This window comes from Myodes glareolus, chromosome 23, assembly GCF_982192425.1.
Source record: "Myodes glareolus chromosome 23, mMyoGla1.1, whole genome shotgun sequence".
Lineage (NCBI taxonomy): Eukaryota > Metazoa > Chordata > Mammalia > Rodentia > Cricetidae > Myodes > Myodes glareolus.
Genome location: NC_142048.1, coordinates 7,586,909 through 7,601,497, shown reverse-complemented (window position 1 = coordinate 7,601,497; position 14,589 = coordinate 7,586,909). Strand labels below are relative to the sequence as shown.

The 14,589-nt window shown below is 38.2% G+C and overlaps 1 protein-coding gene across 5 annotated transcripts in view; it reads right to left on the bottom strand.

Annotated features, from left to right (window-relative positions):
* Psd3 (pleckstrin and Sec7 domain containing 3) overlaps positions 1–14,589 on the bottom strand; it is a 536,277-nt gene that overhangs the window by 84,255 nt on the left and 437,433 nt on the right. For all 5 annotated transcript variants that reach the window (XM_085680348.2, XM_085680349.2, XM_085680350.2 and 2 more), the window contains one exon: positions 12,638–12,681. In XM_085680348.2, coding sequence (XP_085536474.2) covers positions 12,638–12,681 — 44 coding nt within the window. The remainder of the gene's footprint in view (positions 1–12,637; positions 12,682–14,589) is intronic.

Below are 14,589 nucleotides of genomic sequence, written 5' to 3'. Positions count from 1 at the left end.
ATCTTTTCTCACACACGTCTATACTATTAATGGGCCCAAACACCCTACCATGTCTTTTAATATATAGTTTCATTTTTTTCCCTTAGAACTCCCATCTCTTTGCTAATATCTCCCATCTGCTCACACATGCTGCTTACTTTATCCATTGCAGTACTTAGCATCTTAAGCAGCGTTTAAGTCCTGGCTCTGACAAATCCAATTTTCTAACACTAGTTGACCCTGTCTCTGATGCTGCCTCTGCCTATTCAAATTGTGTTTTCTGATTTTTAGTATGCTCTTTATTTTTCTCATATCTAGAAATGTGTTATGTATTATAAAATAAATATATTAAATAATATATAACATATATTAAATAATAATAAAATTATAGGCCAGAGTAATGCCTTAATCAGTGTATATGTTGGGAGTGTTCTATAATTTCAGCATTTGATGTCAGGCTGTCAATGAGTCTGTACTAATGAAGTAACAGGTTCTTGTGTGCCTTCAATTTTTACAAATTATCCCGACAGGTTGGGCAGAGAGTCACCTTGGTTTGAAATGTACATTTTCATTCCCTCTATCTGGTAGCTTGAGCAAAACTCAATTGCTTACAGCTCTTTGCTCTGTATATATTTTCTCTAGCAGAAACAAAGAAAGGAACGGGGTACCAGACCCCACTCTAAATCCCAAGTCACAGCTGTGATTGCCATAATTTATGATCTCAGAATCGCTCTACAAGCTAGATGTCATCATCTCTCTGAAAATCACGATCCAGACAGGAGAAGGAGAAGTTACAGAGCTCACAGGACTACAAGAGGATGTCCCTAACTGTGGCCTCATATCACCTACAGGAACGCATGTGGAACACAGCAGGTAGCAGGCAGCCTAACATCCATTCTCCTCCATGAAGAAAGCGTCTGGATGTGTTCCTTGTGACATACTCAGAGCCAGCTTGATAGATGCCAGAATCAAATCAAGCACTGAAGTCTCTAGGAAGCCACAACGTATGAGAATAAGTAGTGGGGTGAATAGCACACGGGGAGCAGCATCTCTGAGATGAAGTAAGGCGATATACGGTCTAGCAGAGCTGTGTGCAGAGCACTGTCCGTGAAACAAGACAGCTTCTCAGCATGAGGACTCTTCTGGGGTGGGAGAAAAGGGGTAATGGATTGTAGTAATTGTCAGATCTTACAGTTTATTTAAAAGAAAACTCTGGAATTATACTTAAACGAGTTTCTAAAATAGTCAACCAAACACTTTAAAACAACATGTGAATGTGGTTTGATACAAGAGTAAATTACTAAGTTGGATACTGAGATGTATTAAGCCAGATGATAGTCAGGAGATAAACGAAAGCAGTGATGACTTATCACGGGTTCTCTGTTGTTCTACATTTTATGCCATAAGGCAGGAGGAGTTTGAAATGGATCTGCCCTCATCACTTACCAAAAATAAAATACAAAGCATGTAGATAAACTTCAAAACATTACTGCAAGAATAAAACACATTGCATTTTATTTTCTAAAAATAGCTAGTTTTGGCATAGACCTTTAAATTGTGAAAGCATGGTTTGTGCTTTATCTAAAAGTGTTAAGCTCTGTGGGGGTGCCCTTTAATATCAGTAAGAATGCTGCCAGATGTGAAGAAGATGGGGGCTCATAGCTCACTTTCTAAATAAAAATCTATTTATATTATAACGAGAACAATATAACAAGAGGCCTTTATGTGTGTCTTTAAAGAAAAAGGCTTTGGAAATACACTAAAGTCAAACCTGGTAAAAGACTTCCAAAAAACATTTAATTTGTAATAGGCAAGTAATTTCCTTTAGCCTTATTGATATGGCAAATTTTTCTGATTTTTTTGAAAAAGACATCAAGTGTATATATTAAAATGCAGAGATAGGTAAGCGATAAAACCCAAACAAACACTGTCTAACACATTCGTTGCCTAGAGTTAGTTACCTTAAGCACACTGTGGATCATTTAGAAATCATGTTCATTGTATTTCTTTTCACATTACTCTTCTCTAAAAACCAAAAGCTTAGCAAATGCTATAAATGTTGTAGAATCCTAAATGATCAGAATATTAGAAAATCATTTCTTCTAGCCCCAGAATCTCTCTTGCTTCAGTGACTCTAAAATTGCTTTAGCACAAGTAGGGTAGCGACATTATAGTCACACTCAATCTAGTCACCAACCAGATGACTTCGCATATTCCCCCTGAAGATGTGGAGGAAAGACAGCTTCTCTATCAAGGCCTGCTTTTTCTGTGCTACAGCTGTCTTCACATGAAACCCTGAAACACTCCAAGGATCCATCTCAATCCAATCACTCAGGGAACGTATTTACACAGGAAACACATAATGTTTCTTTTTCCCCTTTCCCTTCTGAATTACCATTTGAAAGGGAAGAATTTGGTGACAAATTACTGCAGATTCCTATATGCTTGAATTATAAACATTTGAAAAAGACACCATTTTCACTGAGAGAAAGTGGGGAAAAAAACACCTCGAGAAGAAATGTGAAGTGTGGGCTATGATCTAGGATAATAAGACGACATTTTATAGAGTTGTCTGAGGAATTCTCTAATTATCTGCCCTGAAGCTTCATTTACTTCAAACTCAAAGACCAACTGAAGCTCAGAATCAATTCTAGATAGCAAATTTCCAGATGATATGTTTCCTTCAGCCCCAAATCTTAAATTAAATGCCAATTTTTAATCATTATGCCATCTGTTCTTTTAATATTCAACTAATCTTCTCTTAAGTGTACAAAATAATGTGACTTAATGTGATTCATCATGACATTTTCACACATGTATGTCACGGTGCTTTGCTCACACTCCTCTCTGGCAGTAATATCCTGCATGTAAACACCATGCACCTCCTCTAAAGCTGCGGTGGTAACACTGATGTTAGAACACTGATGTTACCAAAAGTGATTGATGCATGAGGCAGTACGTACCACGGCAGGAATATGAACAGACGTCTCCAAAACAATGACACAAAGAAGAAACTAATGTGATTTATCTTTTTCATGGAAACAACTTTATCTCAGGGTAAAAATATTCCAAGAAAGGGATGGAGAATTGTTTAACTGGTGGAGTGTTTGCCCAGCGGGCATGAGGCCCTGGGTTTGATCTGCAGCTCTCTATGAAACTGGGTGTGTGAAGCAAGCCTATAATTCGGGCACTCCAGATTCAGAGAGAGATGGTCAGGACTTCAAGGCTACACTCAGCTACAGAAGCAGGAAAAGCCCAGCGGGGCTACAGGAGATTCAGGTTGTTGTTGTTATAAATATAATTAACTGATTACCTGATTTTTTGATGATGCTAAGCACACTTTTCTTTAGAACACTACATTTCAAAATAGTTTATTTATCTTTATTTTTATGTGTGTTGATGTTTTACCTGCAAATATGCATGAGTGAGGGTGTCAGATCTTGGAGTTACAGACATTTGAGAACTGTCATTTGGGTGGTAGGAATTGAACCTGAGTCCTCTAAAAGAGCAGTCAGTGCTCTTAACCTCTAAACTATCTCTCCAGCTTTAGAACACTACCTTAAACTCAAAGGCAGACAAAGGAATTCAGTTATTATTACTGGATTATTTGATGTGTGGAAGTGAGGAAGCCCAGAGGGAGAATTTCATGGAAAAATTATTAAACTAAAACCTTAAATGAGAGGAACTCATCTTCATAAGTAAAGGTGACACATCTAAGTCAGTCTGAAGTAGAAAAAAAAGGTGTCTTGGGCAAAACAAAATGATTTGTTCTTAGAGGATGGCTATTTCCCACAGAGCAACAGAAATTACATTTTAATTATTTTGCATTATTACTGAAAATTAGAATCAACACCCAGCTAAGTAAAATATTAAAAGGAATTTTTTTTAAAAAAACAAGAACAAAGGAGCTCTAAGGATTCATTTCTTGGAAAAAGACTTCAAGAGACACAGAAAAATGGAAGCAATAATCAATTTCAGTCCAGACCCTTAGGTGGGATACAGAATTAAAGTGATCAGCCACAAGGACAGGTAGCAAGCTGCCGCACGTCCTCTCCCTCCCTCAAGCTTCCTCTCAGAAAAGAGTTACAGACAAGACAGGCGATACCCCTTCCCTGAGCATGTGTGTGCATGGTATAGACATACCACACATACACACACCACACATGCACTCTATCAAACACACATGTACACAGGCACTCACATTCACTCACACACTCACTCACTCACTCACTCCATATACACACATACACTCATACTATACACACACACTTAAAGCACACACACACTCATACCACAAACATACACCCACAAGAGACACATAGCATACAACACAATACACTTACACCATACACAGACTCACAAACATTTATATCACATGGTCATACAACTCATTCCACATACACTCATACCACACACCCCATAAACACATACACATACTCATATCATACATACATATCACACATACACACATAGTCACACCACATACTACATCCACATATCCACACACACATCATTGACATATATCACACATACACACAATCATACAACACACCATACTCACATACACACACACATACATGTTAGATCTAGTAGTAAAGAAGTGGGAAGAAGTTGTGAAAGTTTTTCCATTTTCTGGTATCAGCACATTAGTCTCTGAGCAACAATGGTATCAGAAAGAACAGCCACATTTAAAGTTCACAATAAAGAAGTGGACTTTAATGGTTGCTCTTTGAAACGTGCAGGGGTAGTCTAATAGATGAAGAGGGACAGAAAAAGTCCAGTGTCCGCTACACCACAGAACAAGCCAGGACAATTCACTATTATAGGGCAGACAAGACTCAAAATGAGGAGCAGGAGCCAAGTACGGAGAACAGAGTATAACCGAGCGGCTCTGTACTGAAAATGGGTTATATTGTGACTTCATTAAAGTGAGACCAGGTACACACATCAGGGACACACATTTTGTAGAAGACTCCTTGACATTCTTTTTTTTTTTCTGAGACAGGGTTTCTGTAGCTTTTGGTGCCTGTCCGGCAACTAGCTCTTGTAGACCAGGCTGGCCTCGAACTCACAGAGATCCGCCTGCCCCTGCCTCCCGCGTGCTGGGATTAAAGTCCTTGACATTCTTAAATACAGATGACATATAGCTATAACAAAAATCATTCAGGTTAAGGCATTACATTCATTATTTTTTTTCCTGCGGAGTACTATTTTTTTAACTTTGCCACATTGTTAGCTGTATTCTCTGAAGATCCTCCTGTGAGTATATTTTAAACAAGTCTAGAATTAGTTATAAAGGTCGTCTTATCTCTCTCCTACTCTCTATTTTGATTTTTGTAAACTTGAACTCTGAATTGATTTAAACCTAAGGAAAATGTCACAGTGGTGTATAGACTTTTGTTCTTTCTGAATTCCCAGCATTCCTCATAGGACAAAGCAGTTCAACAAATATGTGCTTGATGAATAACAAGCAACTGAGCAAAGGGATGGAGACAGAGAAATGGTATTTTTTCTGTTACGGTGGTTGAGTTCTTTCCAGCAGCCAGACAACTCTGTGCCTACTTCACTACAATTTTTACATTTTCATTCTTGCAGCGGCCTCTCCTCCTTTCACACTTTGTCCTTATTAGGAGCAGACCTGTGCCACAGTCACATCTGTCTCTTGTACTCTACACGTGGCCAGGCCCAGAAGGACTTACAGAATGGAACAGCGAGAGGTTGAACCCACACTAGCTTCCTGGCAACACCTGCAATTCTATGAGCATCTAATGGGACTCATACACCAATGTAAAGCTCTCTGATACAAAAGCGTTCAGACATGACGTCTGCTCTCCAATAAGGACTGTCATAGAACTACGTACCTATAGGGAAGCCAGGCTTGGCATCAGAGGAAACAAAACCTGGCTTTGCCATAGTACCAGCTTCGTGTCTTTGGACCTATGAGTGAATGTTTCTTGATTTCTATTTTCCTCACACAGAGAAAGAAGGTACTATGCTAGAGCAATGTACTCCTCCAACCTTGTACATACATTTACAAAAGAAAAATTATTTAGTAAAACTTTAGTCACATTTTAAAAATAACATAATGGGAATACTGTTTGTTACTTAATTGACATGTCCTTTTTCTGTCACTCACATTCCCAAGGAGAGGATTCCCTCAGATATTTCCTTGTATGTAACAGCTGAGATCCCCTTAGCTAGTATAGCAGTCCAAAATTCTACATGTCTGTCTCCTCTAAGGCTCTGACATCAACATCACAGAAATTACCACTCAAGTGTGCACTACCTTACAAATTCCACAGCAGCAGCATCCTTTGCTTATGTTCTGAACACATATATACAGTCAACCTTTCAGATAGCCTTTTATGGAATCTCCACTACACACAGGCATTACGGTAGGCAAAGCTGGGAATATAGGGAGAAATCAGACATGTTTCATTTCCTCAAGGAACCTGGAATTTAATAAAATTTTACTCAAAGTAGCTATACTGGAGAGTATAAACTGATAGTGCTATCACATAAAGTAAAATGGAGAACATTTCTGGTGGGCAAGACCAGGAAAGATGTAAAGGAATGTGTGTCATATAAGCTGAGCTGTAATGGATTTGGGGGTAAGGTTCCAGGCAGAAAAAGGACAGAAAGTGAAAAAGCCATGGGCCAAGTACTAGTAACTGTGCTTAGTTGAAAGGAGGACTGTGTGAAGACAACACTTTAATAAAATAGGTAACAGACAGAATGTGTGTGGCCTACTTGAAGTTTTACAGCATAGGGATGCTTTGATCAGGTTAATGTAGAAGAAAGAAACAAGAGACAGGCATACACACATTTGCTTAGGAGACATAGAGGATGCATGCTTCAATAAGTATGAGTGGCAGCAGCATGATCGAAGGGAAGGACATTACTGAAAGCCAGGTCTAGAGAAGCTGTGGGTGAAGTCAAAGGTGATGTAGAAGTCAAAACCCAGGTAAGCAGGACGTTACTAGTGTCTATAACAGTAATGAATATACTATAACAGCCAGAAAGAGATGGTGCATGCAAGTGCTGGCCCAAATCCCTGCAGCACAATGTAAAGGTAACTGAGACTCAGGAAAGCAGGCAGAACTCCATTTGTTGAGGGAGTATTTGTACAGAGTTAGCAGATAAAGTTTAAGGGGTGAAGGAGAACAATGATCTCAAGAGATAATTGTAGTGTTGAACTTAGGGAGGTAAAGACAGGCACACATGCATAAGAAGTGGAAAATGAGTCAGAGAGAGGTATAAAGAGTCAGAAGGGCACTGTGGTGCAGCTCTACATGTGAAGCAACACAATTATTTAGGAAAAACAGCGTGCTCTAGTGGATTCCATAAGGCTGAGGTCCAGAACTGCTTTCTGAAGTATTCTACCAGCACTGGTTTCAACAGCTTTCAGCAGTACTGTAAACTGCAGCCTGAGACAGACCTTCCCATCACAAGCTGATGGACGTGCGGTGTTTATCACAGCAGCACAAAACTAACTAGGACAGTTACCTGTCTTTCTCCACACAGCTTCACCCACCCCCATTACCTTCCCTTCTAGGTTTTATAGTCACTCTATACAACAGCAATTTTATTTACACAGAAAAATCGCCTAGGAGATGTTCACATAAAGTAAAATTCTAAAACAGGATACCAGACTGGAAAGTTACCCTTGGTGATTCTATCCAACTTCTTTGTTTTGTAGAATATTAAAAAATAATTAATGACCACGGTGCCTTAATTTTCTTCTTTATAAAACACAAACCAGTAGTATATAGCTATAACATGACGGGCCGGCTTCTTGGGGTTTCTGTCCCTTCCGGTACCCCACAGCCGGCAAGTCCCAAAGAAATCAGAGTCTACATTAGGTTATAAACTGATTGGCCCATTAGGTCAGGCTTCTTATTAGTCCTTGTAACTTATATTAATCCATTATCATTGTCTATGTCAGCCATAATGGCTCAGTACCTTTTCCAGCTGGGCAGCTTACATCTTTCCTCTCCGGTGGTCTGGGCAGAACTGGGGAGGGAGCTTCCTGCTTTCCTGAATACTCCCAGTCTCTTTGCTCCACCTCTACTTCCTGTCTGGCTTTCCCGCCTATACTGCCTGCCTGGCCAATCAGTGTTTTATTAAAATATGATTGACAGAATACAGACAATTCTCCTGCATCATATAGCCAAGCATATGGAGTAGGGATACAAAGCAGAAAAGGAGAGAAAAAAAGTAGAACCTGAGCTTTCCTAGCTACAGCATTAAGTGTGAACCGAAGCGCAATCTATTTTATGGTTAGTGCTGCAGAATTCTCCTGGGTCCTCAGTAAGTCACCTGAGATGCAATCACTGACATTAACTTGGTCTACTGAAGAGGAAATTCATACTCAGATCTGACTCCACAATGTGGGGTCCTGCATAGGATGTTTGGTGCCGCTGGAGGTCAGAAGACAGTGTAGAGTCTTCTGGAACTAGAGCTATGGTTGTGAATACCCTGCTAGCACTGGGAACTGAACTCTCTTCTCTGTAGGAACAGCAAGTGGTTTCAACCATGATTGTTGTGAATGTTATAGGAACTCCTCGAAATGATACATTGCTTTTAAGTGAGCTTTATCATGTATAAATACAGAATACAAGTGATTACACTTGCAAATATTAAATTCCTAAATAGAGTCACTTACAAAAGCAATATATGGCCTGGAATTAGTGGAATAATTCAAATGATATTGACTTTTAAAACTCACTATGTGTATGTATGTGGGGGGGTCATTAGGAGAAGATGTATGATCACCAGACTGTCATGGTACATGTGGAGTTCACAGAACAACTTGGAGAATAAGAACAAGTTCTCTCTCACCAGCTAAGCCATCTCAACAGCAAACCTAATAATTATTTTTAAAAATTTTTTAATTGTATATTAGTGAAAATGTAACAAGAAAGTATTATTTGCTTATGTAAAGTTAAGTAGTATTTATCTAAACAGTATTTCCTAAAGCATATACCCTGAAACAGTATATTTTACTGTCAAGCAGATTCACAATCATTTTTTCTTTTAGAGACTGTTAATAATATGCAATATCTTGAGAGATTATTAAGAATGTGTAATGTTCTAAACTTGAAGTTTAAAACAAATGGGTAGCTTAGCTTAATCATTTCTCAAGTTTATCTACACATGCAATCTTTTTTCTTTTTATTAATATTGATTCATGTCACAGTAGACTAGTGTCTTAATAAACAAGATTGGCCTCCCTTGATTTTTGATGACAGCAAGAGAAGAACTCAAATAAGCAGAAGATACACACACCATGTATTTTAGGTTTTGGCATAAGCACAATTTTCAAAGATTCATTATAAGGTAACTAATTGCTTTTAGGTCAGAGCAAAAGAAGGATGCTAACTAACAAACACCACCACCACCAAGAGTAACAGAGTTCTCAGGGTTTACTCAGATTTCATATAAAGCAGGTAAGACAACTGACAAAAAATAAGAACTAGCTATGCATACATAAGTCTCTAAAACCACATGCAAGGCATAAAGAAAGGTAGTGTGATGTGGGATTCCCCTCTGTGTGCTGTGAACATGTTTCATTACCACTGGTTAATAAAGAAGCTTATGGGGCTATGACAGGGCAGAATATAGCAAGGGGGGATATCTAAGCAGAAATAGAGGAGGAAAGAAGGCAGAGTCAGGCAGATGGCATGTAGCTGTCCAAGAAGCAAAAGATAACAAATCACGAGTCTCGTGGTAAAATATAAAATAATAGAAATGGGTTAATTTAAGGTGTAAGAGCTAGCTAGAAATACGCCCAAGTTATCAGTCAAGCAGGGTTGTAATTAAGTTTCTGTGTGATTATTTGGGTCTGGGCAGCCTGTAAACCAAAGTGTAGTCTTCATTTCCAAATGGCGCCCAAATGTTTGACAAGAATATCCACATAAAGCCTAAGTAAGCTTTTAGGAAAAAGGACTTCTAGACCCATAAAAGTGGGAGTCAATTGGGGTTTTCTTGGTAGCTGTGTATTTTCAGGTAGGCTCTGTTTGCTGACAGCGAGCAGAGGCACAGCTGCTTTAAGAGAAGGCTTCCTGACTCAGCTGTAGCAGCAAAAACTGTGAGGCTCCTTTAAGAGGAAGCTTCCTGGTACATGTTGAAGATCAAATGGCTCTGGTTCTTTTGGGAGGTCCTGTTATAAAATACTTAAGTGGGGTTTGTGGGCAGCCTGCTGCAAGTTACTTGGTGGCTTCATGGGCCAATTCCTCCCCAGAGTAGGGTGGTAAACATGGCTCCTGGAGCTGGAGGTAAATGGACCTCGGCCATGTTGAAAAGCTGAGCAGGGTAAAACAAACAGACAAAGTAGTTGCTCTAGTCCTTGCCATGCCTGCTTACGAGTTTAAAGCAGTGATGAAGATGAAGGGCAATTGGTAATGAAAAGTCCCCAGACTATCTTACAAAAGATACAGCTTTAATAAAACAGAAGGAAAAACTTAGACAGAGTCCCACCCGTATGGAAATCTGGATTCAGGCCAGGTCGAGAGGGAGAGAGAGGATGGGGGCTTTCACCCGCCAGGTTTATAGGTAAACTTTTGCCTTAGGGCAACATGCCCCATGAACAGAATGTGATTGGTTGAACTCCCCTATCACAGTGATCAAAAAAGGATTACAGATATACAATAAAGAAGACAGATTCAGACAAAAATAAACCTCTAGATGGGTCATAATGTGTTTTAAAAATGTATGTAGGCTAGGTAAAAAAAGGAAAAAGGGTACAGGCAGTTATAGAAAGAAATAGTTTTAAAAAACAAAACAAAGTCTTTAAAGAGAAAATAAAAGTAATATAAAAGAGTATAGACAATCAAAGATTTAAGAAGTAAAGATAATAAAATAAATATTAAAAAGATGGAAAATACACAGAGAGTCTGGATTATGTGTATTATTGCATTTTCTTTGTATTTTTGACTGTTAATGAGTTAACTGCTGAAAAATATTTGATTCTGGGGCCCGCTAATCTAAACAACATTTTTAAGTTATCTTGACTTATTTTAAGTTATCTTGACTTCAAAAATTGAGTCTAAGAATCTGTCACTTTGGTAAAGAGGTTCTGCTTTTGTTTTCACAGAGGATGGGAACCTGTGGATTCCTTCCAGGCTAATGTGGTTTGATGGAACAAGACTCCCCAAAAGGCCTCCATGAAGCTTAAAATTACTTTGCACAACAGAAAGCAGGAAGCAGTTCGGGAAAAAACTATGTTCAAATTCCCAAAATGATTGTTTATAAATGTTTGTTTTCATTTCAAAGGTGTTGATTATAAATGATTAATGGACACAGTCAATTGCTGAAAAAAATAAGGGGGATATGATATTGTGTATATGTACATGTCTAGTCTTGTTTACAGGTTAATAGTCATCTGTAATAACCAAACTTTTAATTATGCTAATTAGGTTTTCTTGATATACAGAGATATATTTCAGTTAGATAATCTTCAACACTTCAAAGACCTACAGAATATGGCATCTAGAAGGTTTTAAGAACGTAGGCTTATCTCAACAATGAGGCATGTCTGCTTTTAGCAACACAAATTACTTCAGAGAAGCTGATGGGCACTGAAGAAACTCTATGAAATTTGTTTTCAACGTGACAAGGCTTGCCATTTGGACAAGAAACTGCTCTTGCCTGCACTGCTTGATGGCATGCTGTATAAATCAGACATGTAGGGCCCACAGAAAATTGACTGCTGAACTTGCCAAAAGAAGGTGAGGCAATCTTTCAGGGTTTCTGCTTCATGAAAGAGTCTGTCAGACATTCTGCAGGACACAGAAGAAAGTGACTGACAAATTGCCAATATAGGCAAAATAGTCTTTCAAATTTTCTGCTTCACTAAAAATTCTGCTGGATACTTTGGGCCTGTAGGCTGAAGATGGATTCCCTAATGGTACAGAAGAACTTTGGGTAACTGGTCCAGGCAACGAGATGTCTCTGTCAAATCTAGAGTTTTAGAAGTTGCTTACAATGCACTTCCTGTTTTATTAGGTAATATCATATTCTTCTGGGGGTCTTTGAAGGAGTTGAAGACAGTTATAGTTTTGCTTAGTATGATAACAGACAGTTATAGTTTTCCTTAGTATGATAAAAGATAAATTAGATATGAAACTTTAGACTCACAAAAAATATTGTAACTGCAATTCTTGCTTGGTATCTGTTTTGTTTTTTGTAATTTTACTATGTTAAAGTAAAAACATTCCTTTTTATTTAGACAGAAAAGGGGGAAATGATATGGGATACCCCTCTGTATGCTGTGAATATGTTTTATTGCCACTGGTCAATAAAGAAGCATCTTAGGCCTATGGCAGGGCAGAATATAGCAAGGGGGGATATCTAAGCAGAGATAGAGGAGGAAAGAAGGCAGAGTCAGACAGACACCATGTGGCTGCCCAAGAACAAAAGGTAAAAAAAAAAAAACAAACATGAGCCTCATGGTAAAATATAAAATAATAGAAATGGTTCATTTAAGATATTAGAGCTAGGTAAAAATATACCCAAGCCATTGGTCAAGCAGTGTTGTAATTAATATAGTTTGTGTGTGATTATTTGGGTCTGGGTCACCCAGAAATAAAAACGCAGTCTTCATTTACAGTACTGTGAAAACCCACATTTTTAAAAAGCTAATATCAAACATACTCACACTGCCCATTCAAGCTTCTCATTCTTGATTGAATTGTACAAGGCCTGTAAACAGAGGAAATAAAATCAAATTAGTATTTTTAATTCTGTTCCATATGCTGAATTCAGTAAAGGAGTAAAGTCAAAGGCGTCAGTAAATTTTGAGCAACTTCCTCATGCCTTCACAATCAGAATATCATAACTGATTGGTCTCTAGAAGCTGAAGAATTCACAGGGGAGGAAAATGAGCATTTTGTGAAACAAAGAAACATTCACTAAGCAAAAGCTATCTTTTATAAATAACGTACAGTACTGTACATTGTTTCTTGGTATAGTAGAATTAGGCTATAATTGAACACAAGCAGCACATTTTATTTCATTCATTTAAAAACCAACTTCATAAATATGGACTTTAAGGGTAGCCACACTCTTCAATAATGGAATAAATATGATTGCTCTTATACTACCTGAACAGACACATGGAAGAGAGCATTAAGTCAGATACGGAAATGCTTCCTGGGATAATTTTCAAAGTTTCTACACCACTGACTCAGTGATTTTTATTATTCTAAGGTCATTATTTCCCTATGGCTCATTGAGTGCTACCTTCATATCTATGTATAGTAATGATGAAGGAGACAGAAAGCCTCCCAAGGGCTTGGTAAAACACACATAGCCTTCCTGGCCCTCCCAAAATCAGTATCCCAAATAAAGCCCTTGTGATCAATTTGCTCATCTACAGCATCCACCCAGGAAAAAGCTTTAATTAGAATAAGACAAAATAAAGGTAAGACAAATGCATTTCTAAGACGTAAAGACACGACAGAAAATAATACAGAAAAAACCAGTAAAACCTATGATGCTAGAACTTTTTCTCAATAAAATCTCGGATCTGTTAGAGCTTGAATGTCCAACAAAAACTATCTACTCTAAGACGGGAGAGAAGGATCAGCTGCCATTGACCACTCATCAGATGAGGGAAGGCAGGCTTCAGAAGGTTGAGTGTCACATTTGTCAGCAAAAAGACTATTTTCATAGCAAATTCTCTTATCAATGCTCATCCAAATTTAGCAGAAATACACTGAAACTACAAATTTTGTCAAAGTGACAAGGAAAGTAACCAGTGTAACTCTTTAATCAAAAAGCCAAACAATAAAAAAAAACAAAAAAACACCCTCCCCCCAAACAAACAAACAAACCACAAGAGCTCCAAATGAGAAGATCTTAAAACCCTAACACAATGCCACAAATGGAAATGTCTACACCATGAAACTTAGTTTTAGACCCGGAGAGGTATTGTATATCTATAACACAGCACAAGGGAGGCTAAAAAAGGTTAACCGTAAGTTTCAGATAAGCCTGAACTAATAAAAATTTCAGGGTCACCCTGAGCTATATAGTGAGGCTTTTCTCAAAAATGGTAAACAAAAAGTTATGAACAAAAATTATTTTAAGTCCTCTGAAAGCATGCCTTCAGACAGTGCATAATGTCTACCAGAAAAAAAAAATTAATTTCCTACTCAGATTTGGATTCTTTCCCAAGATCACATGTAAGACAGGCAAACATTGAATATTTTATGTAAAAATGCTCCAATACATGAAAAATGTCTGAAACATTTTTGGACCAAGCATTTGGACAAGGGTTGCCCAATCTATACTATCACCTTTACTCGTTTACTGTCTTTCTGGTGCACAGGAAGAGAGACACCAGGTGATTCTCTGCCAATCCACACTAACATGACACTTAAGAACTAAGATTTCCTTTGCATTTTTGAGGCAGGTCTCACATAGCTCAAGTTGTTCCCCAACTCACTTCATAGCTGAGAATGATCTTGAACTTCTCTACTTCCCATGTACTTGGAAAAGAGGCATGTAATCTAGTCTTAAAAGATAAGCTTCACAGAAGAGTCACTGTTGCTAGGACACAAGCTTCAAGGACCTGTGCTGGTGAGGAAACGCTTGCTAAGATGGCCT